Source organism: Ovis aries, chromosome 13, assembly GCF_016772045.2.
Source record: "Ovis aries strain OAR_USU_Benz2616 breed Rambouillet chromosome 13, ARS-UI_Ramb_v3.0, whole genome shotgun sequence".
Taxonomy (NCBI): Eukaryota; Metazoa; Chordata; class Mammalia; order Artiodactyla; family Bovidae; genus Ovis; species Ovis aries.
In genome coordinates this window covers 67,797,016-67,823,958 of record NC_056066.1, presented here as the reverse complement: position 1 = coordinate 67,823,958, position 26,943 = coordinate 67,797,016, and the positions used below count along the sequence as shown (strand labels likewise).

General features: G+C 46.1%; 1 protein-coding gene across 7 annotated transcripts in view; it reads right to left on the bottom strand.

The window, feature by feature from the left end:
- Positions 1 to 1,096: 1,096 nt before the first annotated feature.
- The window catches only part of DHX35 (DEAH-box helicase 35), a 68,171-nt gene continuing 42,324 nt past the window's right edge, over positions 1,097 to 26,943 (bottom strand). For 4 of the 7 annotated variants that reach the window (XM_060397032.1, XM_060397033.1, XM_060397036.1 and 1 more), the window contains 9 exons: positions 24,536 to 24,660; positions 20,824 to 20,878; positions 18,227 to 18,322; positions 16,370 to 16,464; positions 15,653 to 15,730; positions 14,826 to 14,955; positions 10,674 to 10,755; positions 7,951 to 8,022; positions 6,272 to 6,630 (listed from right to left, as the gene is read on the bottom strand). In XM_060397032.1, the coding sequence (XP_060253015.1) occupies positions 6,420 to 6,630; positions 7,951 to 8,022; positions 10,674 to 10,755; positions 14,826 to 14,955; positions 15,653 to 15,730; positions 16,370 to 16,464; positions 18,227 to 18,322; positions 20,824 to 20,878; positions 24,536 to 24,660 (944 nt within the window). In that variant the 3' untranslated portion in view covers positions 6,272 to 6,419. The other 3 variants (XM_004014573.5, XM_060397034.1, XM_042230131.1) reach the window with 2 other exon arrangements.

The window sequence follows — 26,943 nt, the reverse complement described above, 5'->3', positions numbered from 1 at the left end:
TTGCTGTCGAACATCTCCACCCCACTCCTGTATCACACACACAGCCCGGGTGCTCAGCCAGTGTCTGCAGACCGGACAGAGACGTGCCGGAGCGCTGCCTGGCCCAGGGGCCTCCTTGTGATGGCGCCCTCCAGCCCTTCGGGAGCCCGGCTTCGGCACAGAACCCGCAGAGTGTGAACGAGCACAGAGAGGCCCGTCCCTGGGCCTCAGGATGACACCGCCCCATGCCACCTCCCAGTGTGGACTCCCCTGCGTTGTCCAACACGAGCAGCTGGCTTCAGAAGGAGGACACTGCAAAGTCGTGGAAATGTCACTAATGGTATCTGAGCGCCTGTGTGGGGCTTGAGAGGGCTCATTCTTGTGGAACGACTAGGGTACAAAGTCTTGGGAGCTGCCAGGCCATCGGGCCCTGCTGGTCTCTCAGCCAGGCTGAGTCAGAGCCCTCTGACGAGGTCACGTGGTCCTGCAGAGACATGTAAAGGGGCCCCGGGGCCAAGGCTGGCATTTCGCGGTTACAGGCCTTTCATGGTGATGATCCATCTCCACACACGAGGGGCTGCAATGTGACACAGGGCACAACGCTGGGAGGCCTGCCTGCCCTGCTGGGGGCTTCCCAGGAGGTGGAGAGACAGCGACAGATGGGACCCACAGGCAGAGGTGGCCAGGGACACCTTGCTGACTCCAGCCTGCACCTCAGAGTATTGTTTGATCTCCTGATTTCATCTGTGGTCTTGCCCCAGGGGATGTGGATTCTGCCCCTTTGCCTCCTCCCACCCCAACAGAAGTTCAACAGGATCAGCCCTGGTCCTAAATTCAGACTTTATGAAAGCATTTCTGACCTTTCTCCACAAGGATGCCAATCAGAAACTGGTGAGAACTGGCACTTCTTTGGGACTTTATAGAAACAATATCCCATGTCTGCTCTAACGATGTCTGGAGGGCATTTGATCATATGATCTTGCTCTATGGGGCTCCCTGTGCCCACGTGACCCCAAAGTTGCTATGTGCAGAGCCTCTGGTTTCTCAGCTGATGTCAAGTGCTCGCTTATGAAAATTCATTGGACTGTCTTAAAATATAGACCAGGAGAACCACGGATGGGAGGGACTACATTTACTTTAAGTATAAAGGTTTACTATTATTAACAAGTTACCACTATTATTTACATGTTTATAAAACAGAAATAAAAATGACATACACGTTTGGTGCCCAAAGTGGCACATCCAAACTAGGATCAGTACAAAAATAAACTTTCAAGCTATGTGCTTGCAGACATCATCCCAGCCAAGCAGCCCCGGGGACGATGACACCAGTGCCTGCTGGAAGGGCCCCCGCCTTCTCACAAGAACCCAAGCAAACACACAGAAGACAAACGGACAAGGTATGTTCCTGAGCTACAGAAGCTTAGAGCCTCTAAACGGTTGTGAATTTCTGCTACCGAGGATCTGGGATGGGTTTCGAGCAGATGAGCTTTCACTAGTGGCATCGGGACATGGTACCGTGCGCGGAGGGGGAGCTAAGCTGCTTGCGAAGCCAAGGAGCCGTGTGCACAGGGGTCCTCTCTGTTGACTGCCAATCCTTGCAAATCTCCCGAATGCAGACAAACAGGGAACATGGGCAGAGGGAAACAGAAGCTACTTGGCTTGGGAGCCCCGGTGCCCACCAAACATGCCCCGGGTGACTGGCAGAAATCCGCCGCGTTTCCAGGGTCTCATCATAGATATGCGCCATGTCCACACTTGGCCAAGGACCTCACTGGTCGATAGAGGAGGAGTCCCAGCAGGGAGAGCAAGGCCAGCCCAGCAAAACCCTGCCCACCCCATGTGGTGCTTCAGTCTGCAGCAGTCCACCTTCCTCCCTGCTCCCCATGAAGCTGGGCTGGAGTTCATGCCTGGTGACAGGGGCACGCTGGGCCAGGGAGGGTGCTGGGTGAGCCAAGAGCACGGGCTTTCCAACTCCTGCGCAGCAGGACGCCCGCCCAGGCCCAGACTCCTCTGGATCCCAGCGAGGAATGCAGATGCTGAGGGGAGCGGGCAGGAGGGGGCTGTGAACGGGCTGCAGCCCACTGCAGAGCTGCTGAAGGGTCCACAGGAGCCAATGCCAGCTTGTCTACCCTGGGCCGGGGGTGACAGCGTGGAGGAGGGGACACCGAGCAGCCCCTGCAGCGGCCGCCAGCTCTGCTCACTGGTCCTGGACCTTGGCCCTCTTGGCTTTTAGGGACAGGTGCTGCAAGAGAAGAGAAAACAGCATCACTGGGGTGGGTCAAAGGAAGCAGCCTTGAGCACGATTCCCTGGAAGTGACCAAATCAAAGCTTCCACCTGGTTCACACTTTCTCAGTAAACACCCTGCCCCACAGGCAACAGTTTGGAGGGGAAAAGCCCAAGGGACCAACAAAGGCACCAGGGCTTCAGTAAGCCGCACAGGCCGAGGTCGGGCCACCTGGGGCTCTGAGGGCAGCTATCAGTGAGACGTGGCTCACCCTCTGCCCCAGCCCTTCTGCCAGCCCTGCAGCCCAACAGCCAGGTTGCTCAGAGGCCCAGGCCAAAGATCTCCTCGAGTTTCCTAGAATTTCTTGATAACAGTCAAGGGAAGGTATCTTTCCCTTGGGAACAAAAAGGTCGGCCAACCTAGCCAGTCATCCCCAGAGGCTCAAGGTCCTGCTCTCATGACGCCTGTGCAACAGCAGGGAAAACACACAAGAACAGGACACTTCCTGGTGACCCTTTCTTCCTGGTTTCTCTTTCAGAAATGTCACTCTTTAGCAGTGCAAGCAACCCAGGAAGTCTAACACTATAATCATGGGCATCAGATAATAGGATTGGGGGATACAAACATCCTTTACACTCGAAAGTAAAGCCAAAAGTGCTTTACTCATAAAGTACGCATCTGAAGCAGGGAGTGTAAACAGGAGCTTTTAATAAAGGTCCTCTGTTCCCCAGCTGATGGTCCCTCAATAGCAGGCTCTTCACTGGAAGGACGTCAATCCCCCAGCTGAGAGCAGAGCAGGGCTGCCAGCCCCAGCCCGCTCAGTGCCCAAACCCCGCCTCCTGGCGCGACTATGATGCGCTCGAGACAGCCATCCCCATCACCGAGAGAAAACCTCAGGGCCTGAAAGAGTGCAGGCGCAGAAGAAAGCGCAGCACCCCACAAGCACGATAGGATGGGGTGCTGAGGAAGCAGGACACAGGTGTAAATGAGCTGCAGGAAGTCACACTTTCTAACCACTTATGGCCGAGAAGAGAAAGAACAAAGTGCTGGTCGCTCGGTCACATCTGACTCTGCAATCCCATGGACTGTCGCCCGCCAGGCTCCTCCATCCATGGAATTCTCCAGGCAAGGATACTGGAGTGGGTAGCCACTCCCTTCTCCAGGGGATCTTCCCAACCCAGGGATCAGACCCAGGTCTCCCGCATTGCAGGTGGATTCTTTTCTGTCTGAGCCAGCAGGGAAGCCCATGCCCGAGAAAGGACCAATACAGATTCCAGCAAAGGCCCTGGTGAAGGGCCTTTCTCCCTCGATCCCAAAGATAGCTCAGAATCAGGAGAAAAAGCCTGAGGACTTGAAAGGCAGATCTCTGGACAGGTCCCCAGTCTCCCTCTTCAGCTGTGGGTCTTGCTGAATGTCTCCTAATTCTCTCCTCCGCGCACTTCACCTGACATGACCCCACCCACCAATGGAAGACACCCACAGCCTTAGCTTAGGAACGGGGATGAGGTCATCATGCTTGTGGGGCCATTTTTGGTGCTCATTTCTGAAGAGAATGTTGTGTATAAACAAAGCGGACTCTGGACCATTTCAGGCCTCTTAACAGGGCAAGAGCAACATTCTAAAAAACACTGGTAATGGAAAGTTACCAACAATGCCAGGAGCATAGCTGGGGATGACCTGTGGGCTGAGCATGGCCGTGGGGCGCTACGCTGCACTCAGCCAGGGACCCTCCGCCATGCATGGGCAGCCACTGGAGAGCAGCTGGGCTCTTGGAGAAATCAATCCATTTAGGACAAGTTAATAGCAGAAGTGCCTTTGGACTGCTTAGTTAAGGAGGGACCAAGTTTCTTGGGGTAGGAGAGGGTCAGGGCCCTTGCCTGTACAATGAGGTTGTTGAACTAGGTGATTTCTGAGCCCAGCCTCTCTAAAATTACTCTGATCACAAGCAGTCATCAGAGTGGAGCAGATGAGCTGAAAAACAGGCATTTGGGGGGGAAAAAAAGACAAATTTGGCATTGTCGTTTTCTTCAAAATTCTGGGGCAGTCTGCACTTCAACTTTATGGGTTTGACCTAGAAAAACTGTCATTTTGAGGTGAGAAGGGAAAGTGACTCTGCTTCTAGGTTAATTCTGTTCTCCCAGAGTCTAAATGAACCTGAGACAACTTCAGAGCCTCTCTTCTCTAACTGCCTGCCTCTCGTTACGCTAACAAGTGGGCTTAAAACTGCATCATTCTCCTTAAGCTTGAGTTTGCGTTTCTAACTGTTCTTTTGGACTTCTGAAGTCTGCTGCGTTCCACCTGAGAGATTTGGTGGAAGAAGATTATCTCTCATTTCAGGTTTATTCTTATCAGCCCAATGCAGCAAAGAAAACACACTGCATTCTTATCAGTCCCTGCAGTTGATATCATTTTTAGCTGAAATATCTAGGTAGGGATACAGGAAGTTGAACTATACAGGTTTGAAATGTTTTTTGTTTGGTTGTTTAAGATTTAATATTGAAAGATTTAAAATGACAACTTCCCTTGACATTGCTGGAGGGGGAGGGATGAAAAGATCCTTCCCTTTATAGGATCACAACTCAATGTTTCCAGGAGTTGAGCAAGTGAGATTAACAAGGGAGGCAGGACCTGGAGAGAGTCGCCCACAATAGGCACCATTCCTCAGCCCCTGCTGCAAACTCAGGCTCAGAAACTCAGCAAATTCAACATGTCTTTCAAGAGAATCTTGAAATCCACATTTAATATGGACTCTCCCAATTTTAAAAGGCACCAACCAAGCCACATTTTGGCCTGAAAACACTGCAGTCTGGCTACAGCTTTGATGAAGTAACAGGTTTTGGCTTCCCTTTTGTGGTAAACAATGGTCAAACTGGACAAAATATCTGAAGCAATAATTTTCAGGTACCGGGTAACAGCGAACACGGGGCTGTAACCCTTGAGAAAAAGGAAACACTCGAGATGAGTAAACGTTATAGTCATTCCAGGTCTCTGCACAGCTCTCCACATTTTGTCGTGTCCAACTCTTTGAGACCCCATGGACTGTAGCCTGCCAGGTGCCTCTGCCCATGGAATTCTCCAGGCAAAACTACTGAAGTGGGTTGCCATTCCCTTCTCCAGAGGAACTTCCCGATCCAGAGATCGAACCTGGGTCTCCCGCATTTCAGGCAGATTCTTTCACCACCTGAGCCACCAGGGGAGCCCCTGTCAGAGGGAAGTGAATCCTAAATACAGAACAGTATAGCTGGGGAGAGGAAACACAGATCAGAGTTCAGAGCTGCTGAGCCTGCTGGAATTTACAGAACAGGGCATCAGAAAAGAGGAGCTCCAGAAATCAACACAGAGCTACCACCCTTAAACCTCTGGCTGAGTACTAAGCTGCACAGGTGCAAGCCAAGGTTCCACAAGGCTGGCAAAACACAGGTACTGGGGAGTTGTGACCTGGGATGGAGGGGATTCTGGAGGTCTGCACAGTGCAGGAGACACTGGAGTTCTGAGCAGCCAGAGTGCAAAGGCCTCACTGAACATCCTAGGCATCCAGCTGAGACATCAGAAAGTCCATGTCTTGGGAGCAGGGCTACTAGACACCTGCCTGAAAAAGACTCAAGTCAGGTCTTAGTAGAATTAAACTGACTGCCAGTATGAACTGTCTACTAGAAAAAACTCAATATTCTTTACAGAAAAGACAACAAATTCAACTCTTCACTACAAACCACCCATAATGTCTAGCACACAACAAAAAATTACTAGACAAGAGAAGCAGGAAATGTAACCCATAATGAGGTAAAAAAAAACAGTCTAAAAACAAAATAGATCAGAGACAACAAAGATGCTGAATTAATGCACACGCCCTCCTTAGAAGTAAAGCATATACTACATACACAGCAATGCCCCCACCAAGCGTTTAAAACGAAATAGGTTTAAGCTTGCACACACGTTTGGCAAGGCAATCCTCATCAGAGTATTGGTACTGCTTCTTGTGAACGTGGTCCAAAGTGTGACAGAATTCCTTTGGAAATGGTTTAAAAGGGTAGAGGGAGAGGGGAAGAGTTAAAGATATATTCTCCTTTTTTTATCATGTAAGCTGGAGGGATTTATTTTTAAATGCACGTGAGCATTTTAAATATCATGTGAGCAAACAGTATGGTGCTTTTACCCAGAACAATCTGAGACTGTGGTAATGGCCTTTCACCTATGTACCACTGGGGGTTGGGGTTAGGGGGCAGGCGAGTTTAGGACATTACACTGAAAAATAAATGTATATTTAAAAATATGAAGAGGCAGGTAACAGGTGGTTTGGCGGTTCATTCCTACCGTTCCTTGTTGATAAAAGTGTGGAGCCAGCTCCAACAGCCAAGCAGACTCAATGGCGGTCACATCTCTCATGTAATACTTGGAGGTTTGGATAACTTCATTGTAGATAACCCTGAAACAAGAAGAAATCACGAGCTAATTTCCTACATATTATAATTAGAATCGGAACCACAACAATTAGAGGTGGTTCCCCTTTCCTTTTAAAATGCATCCACCTGTTCTGTGCGCCAGGCACTACACTAGACCAATGTATTCATGTTGCTCACTTAAGCCTCATGACCTGAGTGGTGGGTACCAGTGTGTGCATTTCACAGAGGAGACTCTAAGTCCCACGTGATTTCCAGGACATCTCAGCTGAACCTTCTGGTTCCTTAGGCTTTTGTTTACAGAACTCTGAACAGAGTCTAATGACTTCATTAGACAAGGGAGAAATAGAAGCAAAGGCTCACTGATTCTGAAAGGAGCTGGGAATTAACTGTAAAGGGACACAAGGGAACTGTCTAGAGATGAAAGTATTCTATATCTTACTAGGAATATGGGTTACATGCACACAGTTGTAATGACTGCTAACAGTTTTCTTTAGGAGCTAATGAGAAGATTGATTGTGGTGATGGATATATAACCCCGTGAATATATTTAAAGTCACAGGATTGTACACGTTAAGTGGATAAATTGTATGTATGTGAATTACATAATATCTCCATAAAGCTGTCAATACACACACACACACACACACACACACACACACACACACACACACACACACAAGAGGGGGCAGCTTGCCTGAGGCTGAGGTAACAGACACCAAAAAGTCAAGCCAAGAAGGTAATTTAAATCTCCAGATTTTAAGACTGCATATATTAATATAGATATCAGTTTCCAGGGACTTCCCTGACAGTCCTGTGGTTCAAGGCTCTGCACTTTCATTGCAGGGGCATGGGTTCATTTCCTGGTCGGGGAACTAAGATCATGCATGCCACACCCTGCAGCTGTATTAGATTCCACAGCAAGCATTAGTATCTCCTCCCTGAAGCCAGCCCTTACACCCTGGCCCATGGAAGTGTGACCCTCAGCCACCTATCAAATACATCCCTCTAGGGAAGCCTTTCTCCCCAGGTATTGGGAGTCCATCTGTTCCCTGTCAGGCTGTGGAATGGGACCTGGATTCCTCTCTCTGCACAGCTGTACCGAGAGTGAGGACAGAGCGCCTAGTCTGTGGGTGAACACGAATGTCTGCTGAGGGGATCAGCAGGCAGAGGAATAAGACCACTGGCCTAAAGGGATCCTTGACAGAGTAGAAATTCTTTGTAGAACAGAGTCAACAAACCTGTACTGGGCACCTGGACTCTAGGCTTTGGGGACCCAGAGATGAACCAGAAAGAGGCCTTGCCTTCAATGCGCTGACAAAGCAGAGGGGCAGGAGGGGGCTTACCAGCGGGGCGGCTTCTCTGCATAGAGGACGGATGCTGGGTGGATGTGCAATTCATGATCATCACGGATGGTCCTTGGGAAGCAGAGCAATTTTGTCTCAAGTACATTTTAAACACTTTCAGCAAGACCTTCCCACAGATGCATTTAAACTCATCAAAAAGGCAGGCTGTACTTCACATAAACTATCCTCTCCACTCCATCTTCTCTCGACCCCCACTGTCACTCCAGAAATCAAGGATAAATCATGCTAAAAAAGGGAGACGGAAAGCAACACATGGACATCCAAAAAAAATAACAAACCCTGAGAAATATATTTTTCTGCTTATGTTTATGTTTATCTTCTAGAGGTTCTCTTTCAAAAATTTCCTTGAGGACAGAAATAATATATACAATTACTTCTATAAACTTTTCTATTAACAAGGTTAAACAGTAAAGAGTATGGAAGAGATAAATCGGGGGGAAAGAAAGCTCAATATTGGACTACCCACTTCTCTGAGACAATGTTTCAAATGCCAACTCAGATTTGATTCAATTTAATTCAAAAAAATATTTACGGCACACACAACTATTGGTGAGATCAGCTCATGAGAGAAGATTAACAGATCAGAATACTGCTGCTCAAACCGTAATTACAGAGCACTTCTGCAGGGGCCAGAAATGTGTCAGGAAAGTGCTTCAAGGCCATGACCCAGCGCACCTCCAGCACTGGAATAAAGCCACTGCCCGGGGTGCTGGCTGTCTTATCAGGTGACCAACATTGAACTTTGTCCCAAAGGGACTGACCACCATGAAGCCTGTTGGGTAGCCTGTATTTCTATTGAAGATACTGGTGAAAGACTTTTGTGAATGCTAGTGGGAACTGCTAATTAATACTCTTGAAGAGAGCGGGGTAATCAGAATGACAACGAAATGACAGTTCTCACTGGAGAAGATCACAGCCTGTCCAGGGCTACCTCGGACAGAACGGCTCAGTGCTGAGAGCTGGGAGGGGAGTATGTACGATGGGCAACAGAACCGTGACACTGATAGGCCGGAACACCTGGCCTGGGGTGACAAACAGAACATACTAGAAACAAATGTAAAGTGCTATCCTGAGGCCCAGTCAGCAACCAAATACTAGATGAAGGAGACCTGGCTGCCAAAAAAACCAAATAAGCTCAATGCAATTCTGGGCTCATTAACAAAGCCCAGTGGGAGGAGTTTGGGGGAGAATGGGAACCTGCTTATGTATGCCTGAGTCCCCTAAGGTGTTCATCTGAAACTAACAAAACCTTGTTAATTGGTTATACCCCAATAGAAAATAAAAACCTTAAAAAACACACAAAAACACAGAGCCCAGTGTCTAGAATGGGACACCCCAGTGACTTCAGTATCCCAGGACTATAGTATGTTCTGAGGGGAAAAAGCTAACAATAGTCTAGGGAGGAAACCCGAAGACTAGTTAGGGAGAGAGCCTTTTGAGTACTCCCTTACTAAAGAAGCGACTTCCCTTGCGGCTCAGCTGGTAAAGAATCTGCCTGCAATGAGGGAGACCTAGGTTTAATCCCTGGGTTGGGAAGATCCTCTGGAGAAGGGAAAGGCTACCCACTCTAGTACTCTGGCCTGGAGAATTCCATGGACTGTGTAGTCTATGAGGTCGCAAACAGCTGGACACGACTGAGCGACTTTCACTTTCACTTATTAAAGAAGAGCACCTTCTGATCACTGCTCTAAAAAACTGGCTAAAGTGAAGTTACAAGACTAAACCCAGCTCAGAAATAGAAAGACAGACTAAAGTAACAATTCAACAAACTGGAAGTGGAGTTTGGAGAAAAGAGGGCTAAACTAGGTGTTAGCTTTCACCAAATTTGAATATATTAGAGGTTATCGGAGGTCATCAGTGTATCTTCTATACCTGGAAAATGAAACTGGAAGAGACAGGCTGTAGTTTTCAGCAGAGGGAGGGGCCGGCTAGCACATGAAGAACACTCACCAACATTCCAGTGTGGCTACAATGTACCTGGGGAGCTTCAGTTGTGCAGACCTCTAAAAACATCACGAAGCACCCAACAGTAAAACTAACTTCTTTAGGAGAGAGCACCTGTAATGGTTCCCTCAGGTCCTATTACTCTCTGATTACAACAGATATGTTACCAGCCTGCAGACTTGTAACAGGCTTCCTTGATAGCTCAGTTGGTAAAGAATCCACCTGCAATGCAGGAGACGCTGGTTCAATTCCTGGGTCGGGAAGATCTGCTGGAGAAGGGACAGGCTACGCGCTCCAGTATTCTTGGGCTTCCCTGGTGGCTCAGCTGGTAAAAAATACACACGTAATGCGGGAGACCTAGGTTCCATCCCTGGGTTGCCAAGGTCCCCTGGAGAAGGGAAAGGCTACCCACTCCACTATTCTGGCCTGGAGAATTCCATGGACTGTATAGTTCATGGGGTCGCAAAGAGTCGGCCATGACTGAGCGACTTTCACTATCAGAATTGTAACTATCCTCCTCCTACAACACGTGGATGGGCTGAACATTCGAGAATCACTTCCACAGAGTTAAGACATTTTGCTTAAATCTGTACAGTTAACCTCAATGCATCTTTAGAAAGAGGCAAGGTGCAAATAAAGAAAAATGATTTAATTTCTCTGCTTTCTCTGTATGTCAGCTTGCTGTTGGGTTTGGTTTATTTTTAAGATTTTAATGACTTAAGTGACTTCACAAATGACTTCACAAAGTATCATGTTACCTATAAGCTCCAGTAGAATGAAACCTGGCGGCATTTGCAAAGAATCCGGAAACGATGCACCTCAGAACTGGATCTGGATCACCTACACAAACAGAGGGATGGATGAGATGAGACCTCACCTGCCCCACGCTCTGTGCTGTGAGGCCCACCCCAGGCTGCCTTGAGCCACCTTGAAACCAACTCCTGAACGGGTTCAGCCCCACGATTCCCAGTGCCAAATGCCTGCCCTGGCACCGTCTATAGAGGTCCCCACCCTCCACAATGGCTGCTGATGGAAACATGTCAGACTGTTCCCTTAACCTGGGACCCCCCTGCCACCCGCAATCCCCACACCCCCAGCCACAGAGGACCAGACCAAGGCTGGGCACCAGAACCTACAGAGCCCTCCACAGGCTGGCCAGTGACCCTGGAGCTCCTCTTCAGGAGAGCATTTTGCAGGAATGATGTTCCTTCCCTAAGACACAACCTGGGACATTAACACTACAACATTATTTCTGTGACTATAGTTAGTTTGTAATTCTTCAAAATTTTCAAACGTCTCAGTTTAACTGGAGTCTGTGTTGCTGTAGTAAACATCTTCCAAGGATAAAGCCTGCTCATTTTAGATGATTTCTACATGATATATCCAAATTATTCTGCAAAAACGACAATGCCATCCATATGGCTTATGACACACGATATTTCATCAATTCTAAGATTTACTCTTTTTTACACTTTAACTCACTGAAATCAGGATAGTGAGTGAAGTTGCTCAGTCATGTCCGACTCTTTGCGACCCCGTGGACTGCAGCCCACCAGGCTCCTCTATCCATGGGATTCTCCAGGCAAGAATACTGGAGTGGGTTGCTATTTCCTTCTCCAGGGGATCTTCCCGACCCAGGGATCGAACCCAGGTCTCCTGCATTCCAGGCAGACGCTTTAACCTCTGAGCCACCAGGGAAGCCCCCAAAAAATCAGGATAGCATTTTATAATTATAATTGGCAACATTTTTTCTTTCTTAATGACACATAAAATAATGGTAGGTCTTAATCATGTCTTAGATCCAATAAAACATAGTATGTTGGTAAATAAATTACCAAAAAGTGGTATAATTTACAAAGCCATCAACAGTGCATGACAATGTCGGTTTTAGTGCATTTTTACCAGCAATGTTCTGGCACAAAAGTACCCCTTCTTTAACTGTACACTTATTTGATTATTATTACAGTATTTCTTCTTTTGTGAATTTTCCATTCCATTCTTTTGCCCATTTATCAACTTAGAAATTAGGTTATTTTTTTTAATATGTTAAATAAATTCATTCTATAATAAAGCTTTTAATTTTCCATCCCTTATATCTGCTAAAAATATTTTTTCACTGTTTTCTTTAATATCTAGTTCTTTTTTAATTGGAGGATAATTACTTTACAATGCTGTGTTGGTTTCTGCTGTCAATGTCAGTCACCCACAAGTATACATATATTTCCTCCCTTTTGAAGAGAACTTTTTAATTTGCATGTAGTTTATTGCATTTCCATAATTTCCTCTATTGTTCTTCAGCACAGAACTGAAAAAAAATCTCAAATCTACATTTCCAAACACAATCTGATCCTAGACGCAGTCAGCTCCTCCTCTCCACTTGCCCAAAAGAAGCATGCATGTAGAATGTGCGTTGTTACCAACATGAGATCATTTCCAAGGGGTAAAAACTGCCCTCCTTAAGGGGTATGATAGTGGGAAATCTTAAACATTACAAGGATTATGGCCCTCCAGAGCTCAACCCTACCTTACAAAATCTTATCCCTTAGTACTGAATTTCTCTTGGTAAAAGAATTCAAATTCAATGTAACTCTTCTCCTGGGCGAGGGGTTTGATAGGGACAGAGTGAAGGGACAAAGCAGGTGATAAACAGTTAATCCCACTAGGGAATTGTAAATGGTGAAAAAATGTAGGAGATTTAAGTTAATGATCATTCAAGAAAGCAGGTTTGATTAACCACAAACTCCAGCAGGCTCGCTTCAAAACAAAACCATGCAAGGAAGCAGGAGACATGCTTGAAAGCGCCGAAACAATGGCGGCGTGAGACCCCAGCCCCTCAGTGGGCTCAGGAAGCTGATGATTCCTAGGGCACGCCGCTCTGCCCACGCTAAAAGCAGAAACACGAGGAAAGGTGGCGTTATGCTGAAACCTGCACTGACCGGCCACACCTTAGTCTGCGTTACCACCTTTTTGCTCAGTTTCATTGCACCATGACAGTCCCAGTTTGACCATGTAGGGACACGAGAGCTCCCTGGCCTGATGTGGAGGAGGAGCTGAAGACGGAAGCTTGATGTCCACTCAAGAATGAGGAAGAAGGTGGTCTTTTTCCCCTCCCCCGATTTCCCTTCAATTATAAAGCTGCAGCCCATTAAGCTCTCCATGCAGCACCTTCTTGCCCACCCGCCTGTAAGCCTCACAAGCATCCTATTCTTATCAGTCGCTTCTTATCTGTCACTTTGTGCTTTCCTAAATTCTTTTTTCACTGAGGCCTAAAGAATTGGAGCTCCTCCTTTGGAGCCTCCAAGACACAGTTCTGCTGTTTCAAGTTGACAGTGAAAAACAGGTTAAGAAACAAAGATGCAGATGTGTGGCTGTGCTCCATCTCCTGGGAGACAGGCGCTCGAACAGCTTCTCCCCCGTCAGCTGCCTCTGTGAGCTTCCTGCTTGCACTGATGACACTCTACCCAGTCACCCGGGCTCAGTGCTTCCCTCTCTTAGAAGCGTGGTCATCCGTCAGCACCCTCTGAGCATCTGATAAGCTCCTTTCTGCCAGCACTTGTCTCCATAGTCCTCCTTGCCTAGTGAGCCCTTTGCCACTGGTTTCTAATCCAACCAGTCTGCTCAACTGGACTTCCACCACCACTCAACGCCTGGTGTGAGCCCTCTCTGTGCCCCCACGACCCCAGGATTCCATCTTCCCTGCACTCCTACTTCAATCCCCGTCACTGTACACCATGAGCACTCAAACATCTATTCCTGTAGTTTCTAAGACAACTGACAATCTCATTTGCAGTACTTTGTGTCTCTGTAGGAATCTCTCTTGTCACTGCACTGTTTCAACAGTAAGAACCACATCTTTGTCATCATGTAATTAGTTGCCCTTAGTACAAAAGCAACATAAGGCTCTGGAATGAAACTGCCTGAGCTCTGAGGCCACTGTACACTCACTGTGCGACCTTCGTGTGGCACGTCACTCCCTGCCTCTCAGCCCACTTTTCTCATCTGAAGAGTGGGGATCACAGCAGCGCGTGTTTCACTGGAGCTCTGTGAGCACTAAATGAACTCATGTATGAAGACACAGCCCTGCTGGGCCTGTAACGGGTGCTGTAGCTAGGCTGGCAAGAGCTAGTGGTGCCAAGAGTGTTGCCAAAGGCCTGGCACACAGGAAGTGTCCAAAAGACAACTGCTGACGGGCTAAGCAGACACACCACCCCACTGAAAGCGTGCGTTCGTGCTACACAGGCTCATCTTTGCTAGTTACCAGCTGTGTTGTCCCAAACTTAAATTAACTTCTCGCTGGGACCTTATAACTCCTCTGTAAAATAAGGATAACATCACCTACACCTTAGAGTAGCAGAGTAAGTGAGAGAGTATTAAGTAAAAACCCCGTGGTGCAACCAAATGTGTCCTCAACTAACATGAGTCACTGTCACTGCCAGAGGCCAGAAACTGTTTTACACAGCACTTCCGTCTCACCCAGCGACTGTCTGGGCTAAACACACAGTACGTGCTTTAGTAACACCTGTAGCTGAAAATAAAAGGCAGTTTATACGAAATGGCCGTAAATGTTATCCACGTAAGTCATTTTTCTTGCAAAGCCTACATGGGAAAATTAACCACATGATGTACAATGAGGTGAAGAATGTTAATGATTCGTAAGTGTTGTCAGGGCTTGTTAAAATTTTTTTAAAAATAAGAATAGCCCTTGGAAATAAAAACCGATCTCCTTGCGGTGGGGGAAATATGCTCACTTCACATGCAGCTTTTCACCAACCCAGGCAATTCAAAATGTGAGCCCAGTGTGGGTCCAGAGTATACTGTGTCGCCTCACACTGCCCGGCCTGAGAACGCCAAGAATGCAACTCCACAGGGCACAGAGAGGAGCGTCATGAGCAGTGGCAGTTTATTCTTACCTTCACTAGATTTCTTGGGCACTTGAAACTTGACGAGAAGCTTTTTCAACTGCTCCCTCACTGTCGCAGCTCTGACGAGACCCTTGTAGTTTAGGAAATGCTCCTGACACCACTGGGAGTTCTTGTTGTGCTGCAGACAACGCACACAGAGGGAGGGTGAGACAGGACAACTCTCGACTGAGGCTGCGTGGTGGACGTCACTTAACTCTTTGCCCCCTTTAGCTTACGTAATGGGACAAGATCTTCAAGTCACTGCGGGCCCTTTGGGGCCCATCTCTCTAAACAGGCACTGATCACCCTGCTCACCATCTGACTGCTGTCTGATCTCACTCTCTTGTGCTAAAGGGCAAGTGAGAACTTAACAATAAGCAGAGTCTTAAGTATCTCCATGAGAGTGGCAAACTATCAGACAGAACCCCTTCCCTGCGGCTCTTTGTAAATCAACCTTCCCTCTCTGGCAGCTCAAGGTTATCACTTTACTTGACAACAGGCAAGTACAAGAAGGTCTGGTACTGATGCATAAGCCCAATACTCTGGCCACCTGACACAAAGAGCCAATTCACTGGAAAAGACCCTGATGCTGTGAAAGATCAAGGGCAAAAGAAGAAAGGGGTGGCAGAGGATGAGATGGTTACACAGCATCACCAACTCAATGGACATGAATTTGAGCAAACTGCACTGCAGGAGATGGTGAAGGACAGGGAAGCCTGCGTGCTGCAGTCCATGGGGTCTCAAAAAGCTGGACACGAATGAGCAACTGAACAACAACAGACTGCCTCCCATGGACGGGAGCATGGAGGGGCCTTTGTAGTGGCAGCTGTGCTTACTTTGATAAATGCTTCATACACATTGAGCATGGTAAGATGGTCACCCTCCTCCACAGCAAATTTTCGGTGCACTCGCATCTGGAAAGAATAAGGCAATGTTTAGAAGCTGACTCCTGTGAGCCTCTTGTCCTGGAGGTAACATTACATGATGAATAGCTCAGTATAATTCATTTACAACACTGTCTTAATTTCAAGTGTACATCAATATTGTAACTTTTCCTTCACAGTCTTTCCAGAATTCACCCATCTACTCATCACGAATGCCTGGGCTGGGAGGGCCCTGTCAGCAGCTTGGCTGTGCCAGGCCTGCTGTGCCCAAGCAGGAACTCCTGGCATCCCTAATGAGCCCACCAAGGTTGCCCCCAGAGAAGCCTTGAAAACAACCTTCCTTACTTTTGAAAAGTCAGTAGGACAGTGGTTAAGATTTGGACCATGAAAGGCAACTCCACCAATTCTGGCTGAGCAACCGTAAGTTACTGAGCTTTTCTGTGCCTCGAGCTCCAAAATTGGTGACAGTAATACCTCCCTCCCAAGTTCACACTGAAGATAAAATGACATGATGCAGGAAAAACTTTGGCACAATGTCAGGCACACAGTAAAATAAACACTCCAAACTGAAGCTGCTCTGTCACCAGCAGTCCCTGGGCAATTTTAACAAAGGAAAGCCCAAAGTGAGCAAGACTCGTATGAACAGCTTGGGGAAAAAGTCAGACTTACAGCCTGAGACTTCTGGTTTGAGGGGACCACAAAGACATTCTGGATCTGCATCATGGCGGCAATGCTTAGAATTTCCTGAGAACAGCCAAAATTCCCTATAAAACAAAACACGTTTGATTTCAAATATATCATGTGTCACGAGAAGAAAAAGATGTTCTCTGAAGTTTGCCTTGCAGCACACTATAAAACCAAGATCATCTATTTCTACATAGCTTCATTTTAAAATCTTACAACATATAAACACTTCACCCTGCCAAATGGGATGCTCTGTATACACGGTCCAGATGAAAGGAGGCCTGGAAGGACTCCAATCTGCAGCGGTCACACCAAGGGACTCTGCCATGAGACTCAACTAGGGTAGGTCAGCTCCACACCTGCTCCCTCCGCTCTAGGTGGACACCTAGAATCCTGGCAGAAAGCCTAAGAGGGAGAGGGGGCGGGGAACATGTGGGCTGTGTCCCTCTGCTCTGGGATCTTATTATGAGGTGGCCTCCCTCTCAACAGGGCTCACTTCACTAGGCAAGGCTGAGGCATACCTAGACTAGGGAAGCACGTGGTGGGCCGCAGCTGCTGACACCTGGGCAGAGTCTGTAGCAACCAGCCCTTCAGGGCATCAGATGGAGTGAACTGCCCTGCACACTCCCCCACAGCTTCCAGCCTCACAAATGATCTTTCCTGCTTCTCAGTGCAAGCCTGGTGGCTCCAAGACACAACTATAGCTAACTTTCACCATGCTTAATCTGAAACACAGCTTTGTTGACTGTCAGTGAATATAAAGTTAGACCAAAGCAAGACAGAACTAGTATTTCCCTTCTCTGGGCTGTTGGGGGTGGCGAGTGCAGTCTCTCTAGTCTCCAGAGGATTTTGACTTCTAAATATGAGAGGATCTTGAGGCTCTACACTTTGATCCCTTAACTCACATTCTCATAAAAATCTGAAAGCGTCAGAGAAGTTGGCACTCTTACCCATTGGTAGTGCAAATACAAAGTGGTGTAGCTGCAAATACAAAGCAGAAGACGCTATGGTGATTCCTCAAAAAATTAAACGCAGAATCGCTGAGCAAACGATTCCACCCTAAGGTATTAGACCTCAAAGAAGTGAAAGCAGGGACGCAAACACATACTTGTACACCTGTGTTCAGAGCAGCATTATTCACAATAGCCAAAGAGAGGCAGCTCCCTAGAATCCACCAACAGGTGAATGGTCTATCTGTACAATGGAATATTACTCAGCCTTAAAAAAAATCCTGACACATGATACAATAGGAACCCTGAAGACATTGTACCAACTGAAAAAATCAGTCACAAAAAGACAAATATTGTATGACTCCACTTATATGAGGTTCCTAGAATAGTCAAATTCATAGAGACAGGACGTAGAACAGTGGTTGTCAGGGGTTGGGGGAGGGGAGAATGGCAGTTAAGTGTTTTAATGGTTAGAGTTCCGGTTTGACAAAAATGAAGACATTCTGGAGATGGATGGTGGTGGTGGTTGGACAACAATGTGAAAGTACTTAATGCTGCAGAACTGTCCATTTTAACATTATTAATTGTATTTTAAATGAGTAAAATGGTTAAGTTTTATGTTGTGTCTTTTTCACCACAAATTTGTACAAAAACTCAGGTGTCAGACCCACAGGAAACAAACAAAAGTGTTTCCTGAATTAATGATGACGGACCTTGAATCGCAAGTTAACAACATGTCCCAAAGCAGACATCTTTAGATTAAAACTTCTTCACTACTTAAAAAAAATGCTGACACATGCTACATTGTGCCCTCTCCCCCAAGGTACACAGAATTTGAGAAACAACTTTCCGGACAATATAAAATCAATGAGAACTGCTGGTCTCCACCTACCTGATTCAAGCAGCATTTTTGCAAACATGGGATTCAAAGGAAACTCTGCTATTCTCATGCCAAGCGGTTCAGTTAGGCGACAGTCTTTGTCCAGACCTGCCATAAGAACAACAAAAGGCAGAAGGCATGTACCAGTGCTGGAAAATGTACAGTTGTTGGGAGAATAAAAGATAATACATGCTAGCAAAGGTGTATCCAGGAGATGAATCATACACTGCCAGCTTCAATCTGATTGCAGTAGAAAAAGAAAAGATTTCCTCAGAGTTCTTGAATACTCAATTTTGAAAAATTAATTCTAATGACCTCTATGGGCTTCCCTGGTGGCTCAGTGGTAAAGAATCCACCGTCAATGCAGGAGATGCGGGTTCGATCCCTGGGTCGGGAAGATCCCTTGGAGGGAGGACGAAATGGCAACCCACTCCAGTATTCTTGCCTGGGAAATCCCATGGACAGAAGAGCCTGGTGGGCTATAGCCAGTGGGGGTCACAAAGAGTTGGGACATATCTTAGGGACTAAACAACAATGGCCTCTATGCAAAGACCTAAGTATAAGGAAATGGCCCCAGAGCCGCCTCCAGCTCTCATCCTCTTCTGGTTCTACTTCTCCCCAGAAACTGCCCTCTCCAAGGGCCCAACCCACAACCAGATAGTGCCAAACACAGAGGGCACTTTCCTTAGGGCCCCAGCAGCCTTTGAGCCTGCTAACTACAGCTCCTTGGAAATACGCTTCCCCAGCTTCCACGACCCACACTGTCTGGCTTCCCTGCCACCTCTCCTGCTACTCTCTCTGCATCACCTCTGGACTACTGCACTCACTTCCCACGCTAGCAAGGTAATGCTCAAAATCCTCCAAGCTAGGTTCCAGCAGTATGTGAATCACGAACTTTCAGATGTACAAGCTGGGTTTAGAAAAGGCAGAGGAAGCGGAGAGCAAATTGCTAACATTCACTGGGGCACAGAGAAAGCAAGGGAATTCCAGAAATAACATTCATTTCTGCTTCACTGACCACACAAAAGCCTGTGACTGTGTGGATCACAAAAAACTATGGAAAATTCCATTTTTTCCCCATCACTTATGGCAAACAGATGGGGGAAAACAGAAACAGTAACAGATTTACTTTCCTGGGTCCCAAAATCACTGTGGACCGTGACTGCAACCACGAAATTAAAAGGCGCTTGCCCCCTGAAAGAAAAGCTATGACAAACCTAGACAGCGTATTACAAAGTAGACATCACTTTGATGACAAAGGTCTGTATAGTCAAGGCTGTGGTTTTTCCAGTAGTCCTGTATGGATGTGAGAGTTGGACCATAAAGAAGGCTGAGCGCCAAAGAACTGATGCTTTCAAACTGTGGTGCTGGTGAAGACTCTTGAGTCCCTTGGACAATAAGGAGATCAAACCAGTCAATCCTAAAGGAAATCAAACCTGAATATTCATCAGAAGGACTGATGCTGAAACTGAAGCTCCAAAATTTGACCACATGATGCAAAGAGTCAACTCTTAGGAAAGACCCTGATGCTGGGAAAGACTGAAGGCAGGAACAGAAGGGGCTGACAAAGGATAAGATGGTTAGATAGCATCACTGACTCAATGGACATGAATTTCAGCAAACTCCAGGAGACAGTGAAGGACAGAGGAGTTTGGTGTGCCATAGTCCATGGGGCCGCAAAGAGTCTGACCTGACTCCTGACTTAGTGACTGAACAACATCATCATTTGGAGCTAACTTGAATTGCACATTTTAAATGGGTGAATTACACTGTGCATGAATTATACCTCAATAAAGATCTTAAGAACTAAAAAAAAAAATTTAAGGAACAAAACGTCCACTGAAATTTAACACCAAACTGGATATTATTTTCATTGGAGGCAATCTTCACAGAAAAGACACTTCCAAAAGAGGTGACTTTAGGCCACAATTTTCTCTATTTTAAGATAAATACCACATTTTCAAACAACAAGAGAATAGGAGTTCCTCTATAACATGGTGTCTCCTTGTCCCAACAACATCATAGGCCGGTATTCTACCCAATGCTCCATGGGAACTCCAGGGGCGGAAGGAAGGGGATTTAGGGAGAGAACACTGAGCCAGTTTCAGAACGGGGTCAGGGACAGAGAATAAGGCCCAGTGGGGTGACAGCTGAAATACTGGTAAAAGAACATTCCAGGTGTCTCTTAGGAAGTATAGCTGTAGCAACGGTTATTAAAAGCTTTTGATGTGTCGACATGCTTCATAAATTCACTGTCATGACTGGATTTCATGATCCAAGCATAAAGTGAAAGTAAAGTGTTAGGTGCTCAGCTGTGTCTGACTCTTCGCAGCCCCATGGACTGCAGCCTGCCAGCCTCCTCTGTCCACGGGATTTTCCAGGCAAGAATACTGGAGTGAGTTGCCACACCCTCCTCCAGGGGATCTTCCTGACCAAGGGATCAATCATGGTCCCACCTTATTTTAGTAAGCTTGCATGTCACCGAAAGGATCATATATATGGGAAGACCCAAGTCCATCCTTGAAGATACCAAGAGCCCTAGAGTGAATACAGCCTAACATCACATATTAATAAATACGTAAGAAACACAGAGTAAGAGACAGACGTACCTCCCAGAGCATAGAGTAACTCCAGTGCTTGGACCATCGACTGCGCTGGAGGTGGCTGTAGGAAACATAAACCGCCCCCAAGTTAATTTCATCAGGTACCAGCCATAACAAGGCGACTGTTTCCTGCTCAAACCCACTCTTCGCTTAACACGCCCCAGACTTCCCAGCCTCCACACTTCCACCCTGGAGATGTCCTTCCTCTCCCTCTCGGCACCCTTCTACTCCTCGGTCTTCGATCTCAGCTTGATTAAACATTTCCTTTGAAGCTTTCCCTCATGCGTCACTCCCATCAGGAGAGATGGGTCCTTACCTTCAACTACCTTCTTGCTTTCCCTAAACTCTCATCAAACATTTCTAATTTTTACCTCATGTTTCAACCTTCTAAGAAGCCTCATGATACCGCAGTATTGATGGATGATTCACCTTTGTATCACCCAGAGCTCCGTCCCAGGCCCTCTCTATAGGGACTAACTGACATCGGTTGAATTTGAACTTCTGGAAATAGAGAATGCCAGACAATCTAAAGTTTAACAAAGCTGATACTGTGACTTTCAGTCTGAGTCTCTGGATCCTCACTGTCTTTTTTCTTTCCACGAACCTTTACTGAACATCTACTACCGCGTGCAAGCCATCACTCCTGTCTCCTAAACTATTTCATCCATAAGCCACATAATAAAATTACTGTCCTTCTGTAAATGGCGTAACTTTTTTTTCTCAATGCGTTCACAACAAATGTATTTTAAATATATACTTTGGCAGGTGAAGAAAGTGAGTAACAAAACATAAAAGACATTTGAACAAGATCCTAGAGGCCACTGGTAGCAAAGCCAGAGACAGAACTAGGGTCTCGTTTTTTCCACTCTGCCACACCCACTTGGAGAAGGAAATGGCAACCCACTCCAGTACTCTTGCCTGGAAAATTCCATGGACAGAGGAGCCTGGTAAGCTAGAGTCCATGGAATCGCAAAGAGTCGCACACGACTGAGCAACTTCACTTCATACCCACTGGACTGCCAAGGAACAAAGGTATACTTCTGGAAGCTGTGCTGACTGCAGGCACACACTGACCAGGGCAGGAACTAGACCTGACTCACAACACACCAGGGCTTCAACAAATCGCTGTGGACTAAATCACATAATTGATTCACTAGTCCTTCCTCAGTGCCCACGACATCCTACTTTACGAAGAGGAAACACACAGCAAGCCCCTGAAAGGGGGCTTGACCAGTTTCTTTACACCGAGATTACATGAGTAACAGGGATAGACCGAGCACTGAATGAGGTTCTGAATAATTACAGAACAAAACAGACAGGCCCTCTTGGACTCTTTTTAATCCTTGGCCCTGTTTGCAATCACCAGGCCTGACGAATTCTGCTCTTGAGATTCATCATCAGTCCAAAAGCCCACACCTTTGCCCCCTCCTCCCCTAGTCACATCCAGAAGATTTTCACCTCAACACACACTTACTAGTATTTCTCTATGGCCTCATCTGATTGGATCGCATAAAAACAGCTTTAATGCAGCCCGAAGGACTGTGGGTGTACACTTTCAGTTTGCTTCTCTCACTGCCTGATGTTCTGTTCCCACTGCTTCTTGTACTCACAGCCGCTTCCCAGCGATGACCCCGGGACAGCTGCATGCTATTCCGACAAGGTCGTACACTATGAAATAAGCACCTTTCTTGCTACTGGGCAACTGAGTGGTTTTCAGTTCTTTGCTACTGTAATTATCACTGCTAAATATATAAAATTATCTGCAACCTGTGATTTCAATAAAAAAAAAAACACACACAATTTCAGGGGAAGATAACCAGAAGGGAATATATGAAGATGTTTTTATATGTATTTCCTTCATTTCTCAGCTGTCCAAAAGTGTATGATTTTTATTATTATATTTTTAAATTTAATATAAAATGATACTATAATCATTATCCTACATATAAGTTATTTGTTTCTTTTGAATTATTTTCAGGAGAAAATTTCCCAAGAAGAAATACCAGGCATTGCTACAGCTCATAATGTCAGAAAGTCCTCCATGAGGACTGAAACAGAATACAAAACCGTTTCCCCCAAGTTGTGGCAGCTGGACTTTATGATTTTTCTTTATGTTTGATCATTCAATTAATGTAGAGTGCAACAGCTATTTCAATTTGCATTTCTTTCTCCTAAAGAAGTTAAACATATTCTAATGTTGGTTACTATCTGCGCTGTTCATGCAACATCAGGGACTTTATCATCCAGGAATCTAGCCTAGATACACACATCAACAAGGTTGGGATAGAATAGAGAGTCAAAAAAATACAGTTTTCAAGTCATAAAAATTCAAGAAGAAAACATGAGTATTTATTAACTGACTGAGATATGGGGAAGTGCTTCACAAGCACAAGGAAGAAAATCATAGAGGCAAAGGTAGAAAGATCTTGCTGTGGTAATGTTTACAGTGGCTGCACATAACTAAATGAACAATAAAATACAAACGACTAGAAGAACTATTTACAAGAAATACTATAGACAAAGGTTAATAGTTTTTTACTAGTTAAGTCTTTAATAGTTAGAGGACTCTTAAAAATCACTAATAAACACTAGAATAGTTTAATTCAGAAGAAATATAAAGTGGCTGATAATTTTCCAGTGCTCATGTATGGATGTGAGAGTTGGACTATAAAGAAAGCTGAGCGCAGAAGAATTGATGCTTTTGAACTGTGGTGTTGGAGAAGATTCGAGAGTCCCTTGGACTGCAAGGAGATCCAACCAGTCCATCCTAAAGGAGATTAGTCCTGGGTGTTCACTGGAAGGACTGATGCTAGAGCTGAAACTCCAATACTTTGGCCACCTCATGCGAAGAGCTGACTCATGTGAAAAGACCCTGATGCTGGGAAAGATTGAGGGCAGGAGGAGAAGGGGACAACAGAGGATGAGATGGTTGGATGGCATCACTGACTCAATGGACATGAGTCTGAATAAGCTCCTGGAGTTGGTGATGGACAGGGAGGCCTGGCGTGCTGCAGTTCATGGGGTCACAGAGTCGGACACAACTGAGCGACTGAACTGATAATTTTTTTAACCTTATGAGAAATCAAAAAATTTAAGAGATAGTATTTTTCCTTCTTCCTCCCACCAACCAAATTAGAAAAACTCTAAAAGAAGATAACATGGCAGGATGGGTGGCCAGTGAGTCAGGCATGCACGCACTACTCAAGCTTTTACCTATAAAGGAATTCGGCCATGTATCGAGGACCTACAAAACGATTATGGCCTTTGACCCAATAAACCCACTCCTGGAAATAATCAGAAATGCAATCAGCTGTAGCGACTTTCCCTGTAGCTCCACCATAGCCCTCCTGGCTTCCCCAATTGGGACACTTGTTTATCATGCTGACATACTCCTGGATCACTCCACCCCTCCCGACTCGCTAAAATCCCACTTGGGTTTCAGGTCTCGCCTCAGACATGACTTAACTGGGCTGCAGGCCTTTTCTGTGTCTCTCAGAGCACAGGGCACAGACCTGTCATTGCTTCACTTATTCTCTCTCCCCCAACAGACAAGAATAGAAGTTGTCACCCTTGTCTGGCTGTTCTCCCCTGGACCCTGCACACAATCCCCGCAGCTAACTGAAAAACACCAGAAAGGTAGCACACTCTATACCGATGTCAGCACTCCCCGGGGAGCATTCCAGTCTCCCGACAGCTGCAGATGGAAGGCAGGACTTACCGACATGAAGTGGAACCTGAGGACGTTGTTGATCCCTAGCGCCTTCAGCTGCAGGATGACGGGGGCCAGGTTGCTCCGCTGCATCTCAGGGACAGTGGACTGAGGCAGCTGGTCAAAGGCTTCCTCTGGGGATAGGAAATCAGAACTGTTTGGGATCAACTGTCACAATCAAATGTGATCATTCTGCCAAAGAAACACTTCTCTCACTTTAACAAGGGGCTCTAGGAGTCTGAGCTCAGACTCATATGATACTGTGACAGAATGTTGCTTCTTATTTAGCAAAGACCCTTTTTTTCAACTTTAGATAAATATATTTTAACAGTATGTCTTTATAAAAGTATGTCCTTTCACTTTAGAATGCTTTTTACAATGTGCTTCTTGTTAGCAAAACATTAAAACAAAACAACAACTGTTACTGGGGGTGTCCTGTTTCCATTCCCTCTGCTAGGGATGGAGCCAAGGAGCCAAGGACTATACATAAAAGCAAAGGACAATTTCAGGACAAATTACCAAATAAAACCAGAATATAACCAAAATATCTCTAAAATATTAAAAAATGACCAAATCTCATAAAGACCAAAAACTGTCCAACTTTTAAAATCAAGCCAGGTACATACGTCACTCCCAGAATCCAATGCTGCCCCAAACGGATTAATGAATGCTTACACACACTATCAGGAACAAAAGGTGACCTCGAACAGGAAAAGGCACCACAAGGTTCAGGAGGCCAAGATGGGAGGGGCCGGAGACGGGGGAGGGAGGGAAAGAGACTCTGGGAAGCCTTTATAAAGAAGCCAGATAAAAAGCGTGAGGGAAAAAAACAGGGAGGAAGAGATTAAGCCCTTTTTGTGTATATTCAGAAAGTCTATGGATCATTTAGAGAAGGATTATAGACAAAATCCTCCCACATCAGTCAACATTTTAACTGTGCACACCCTCCTTCACACAAAGGTGGCCTAGCTTCCAACATAAATCTTTAATTAACCAGAGAAAAGTCACAGCAGAACAAAAGGCGTCATGAAGAAACAGCATCATCACTGAAGGACTTAAAAAAAAACCTTTAGTTTCACAAGAGACAATAAATATTCTGTGAGCTGATTGATACAAATTGTCAAATGCATGGGCCCACCTGGAAGGTTCCAGGTAACAGGGAATGGCAAGAAGTTCCAAATGGGATATTCACTTCAAGTTTCAAGAGCATTTGGTGGGTAGCCTTTTGGTAGGATAACCACATTTTCCAAGCACACTGAGATCAGATAAGAGGACAATCCTGATGAAGATGCTCACAGGAGGTAGGTGTTTCTTAAGAGTTCAAGGACTCTTAAGTTCAAGGACACTTGAGTCTACTGAGGACTCAAGTACACAAGGCATTGGGCCAAGGGCTGCAGGAGCTGTAGGCCAACAGCTTTTGAGACATTTCTGTGATTCAGAGGGGTCTGGGACCAAGATGAGGATCAGGCTAGGTCCCAGTGGAGGGTCCTCCCGAGGAGAAATGGAGATTGAAGGGTGGAGGGAGGATGGCTGATGGGAGAAGGGATTTAGGGCACTGACATCCGGGAGCGGAAGCCAGGGATGAGGTGGACCCAATGGGCAGAGAAAACGGCCCAGGGAAAGGGACACAGGTATGAGAAGCAGGTGTGGGAAGACAGAAGGTAGATTCAAAACAGAGTAGTTCAGCAAGGGTGCAGTGCAGGGTCAGTGCTGGCGGAGAGCAAGAGCAGACAAGCCAGAAAGTCCTGGAAAGATCTGGGAAACTGTTAAGGGTCAGAGGAGGTAGCGCCCTGCTCAGAGCTGTGATCTCTGGAAGCAGGTTGGCGGAGGAAACCTAGAGGCTGGATCTGCTGTACCCCGTTACTGTCGGCTGGTCTCCCCCCAACCTCACCTCCACTAAAGCTGCTCGCACCCTTTACCCAAGTCCACTTGCCTATCTTTAGTCTACAGTCTGCTGTTTGATTTCACTGGAGCATGAGATGATGCTGGCCATTTCCTCCTTAGAAGTAACTTTAGTTCCTCAGGTTAAATAAAGAATTACCATGTGACCCTACAATTCTACTCTGAGCTGTGTATCCAAAGGAATTAAAAATATAGACTGAGGCACACGTACATGCTTGTTCACAGCAGTGCTATTCGCAACAGCCAAAAGGCAGAAACAACCATCAACTGATAAACAAATCGTGGTACCTTCATACGATGGAATATTATCCGGCCATAAGGAGGAATAAAGTACTGATACACTGTAAATGAACCTGGAAAACATTATGTTGAATGAAAGAAACCAGACACAAAATGTCACATTATATGATTTAATTTCTGTGAAATATCCAAAACAAATACACTCATCCCTTGGTATCCACAGGAGACTGATTCCAGGACACCCCTCTCCCCCACTGCAGATACCATAATTTGAG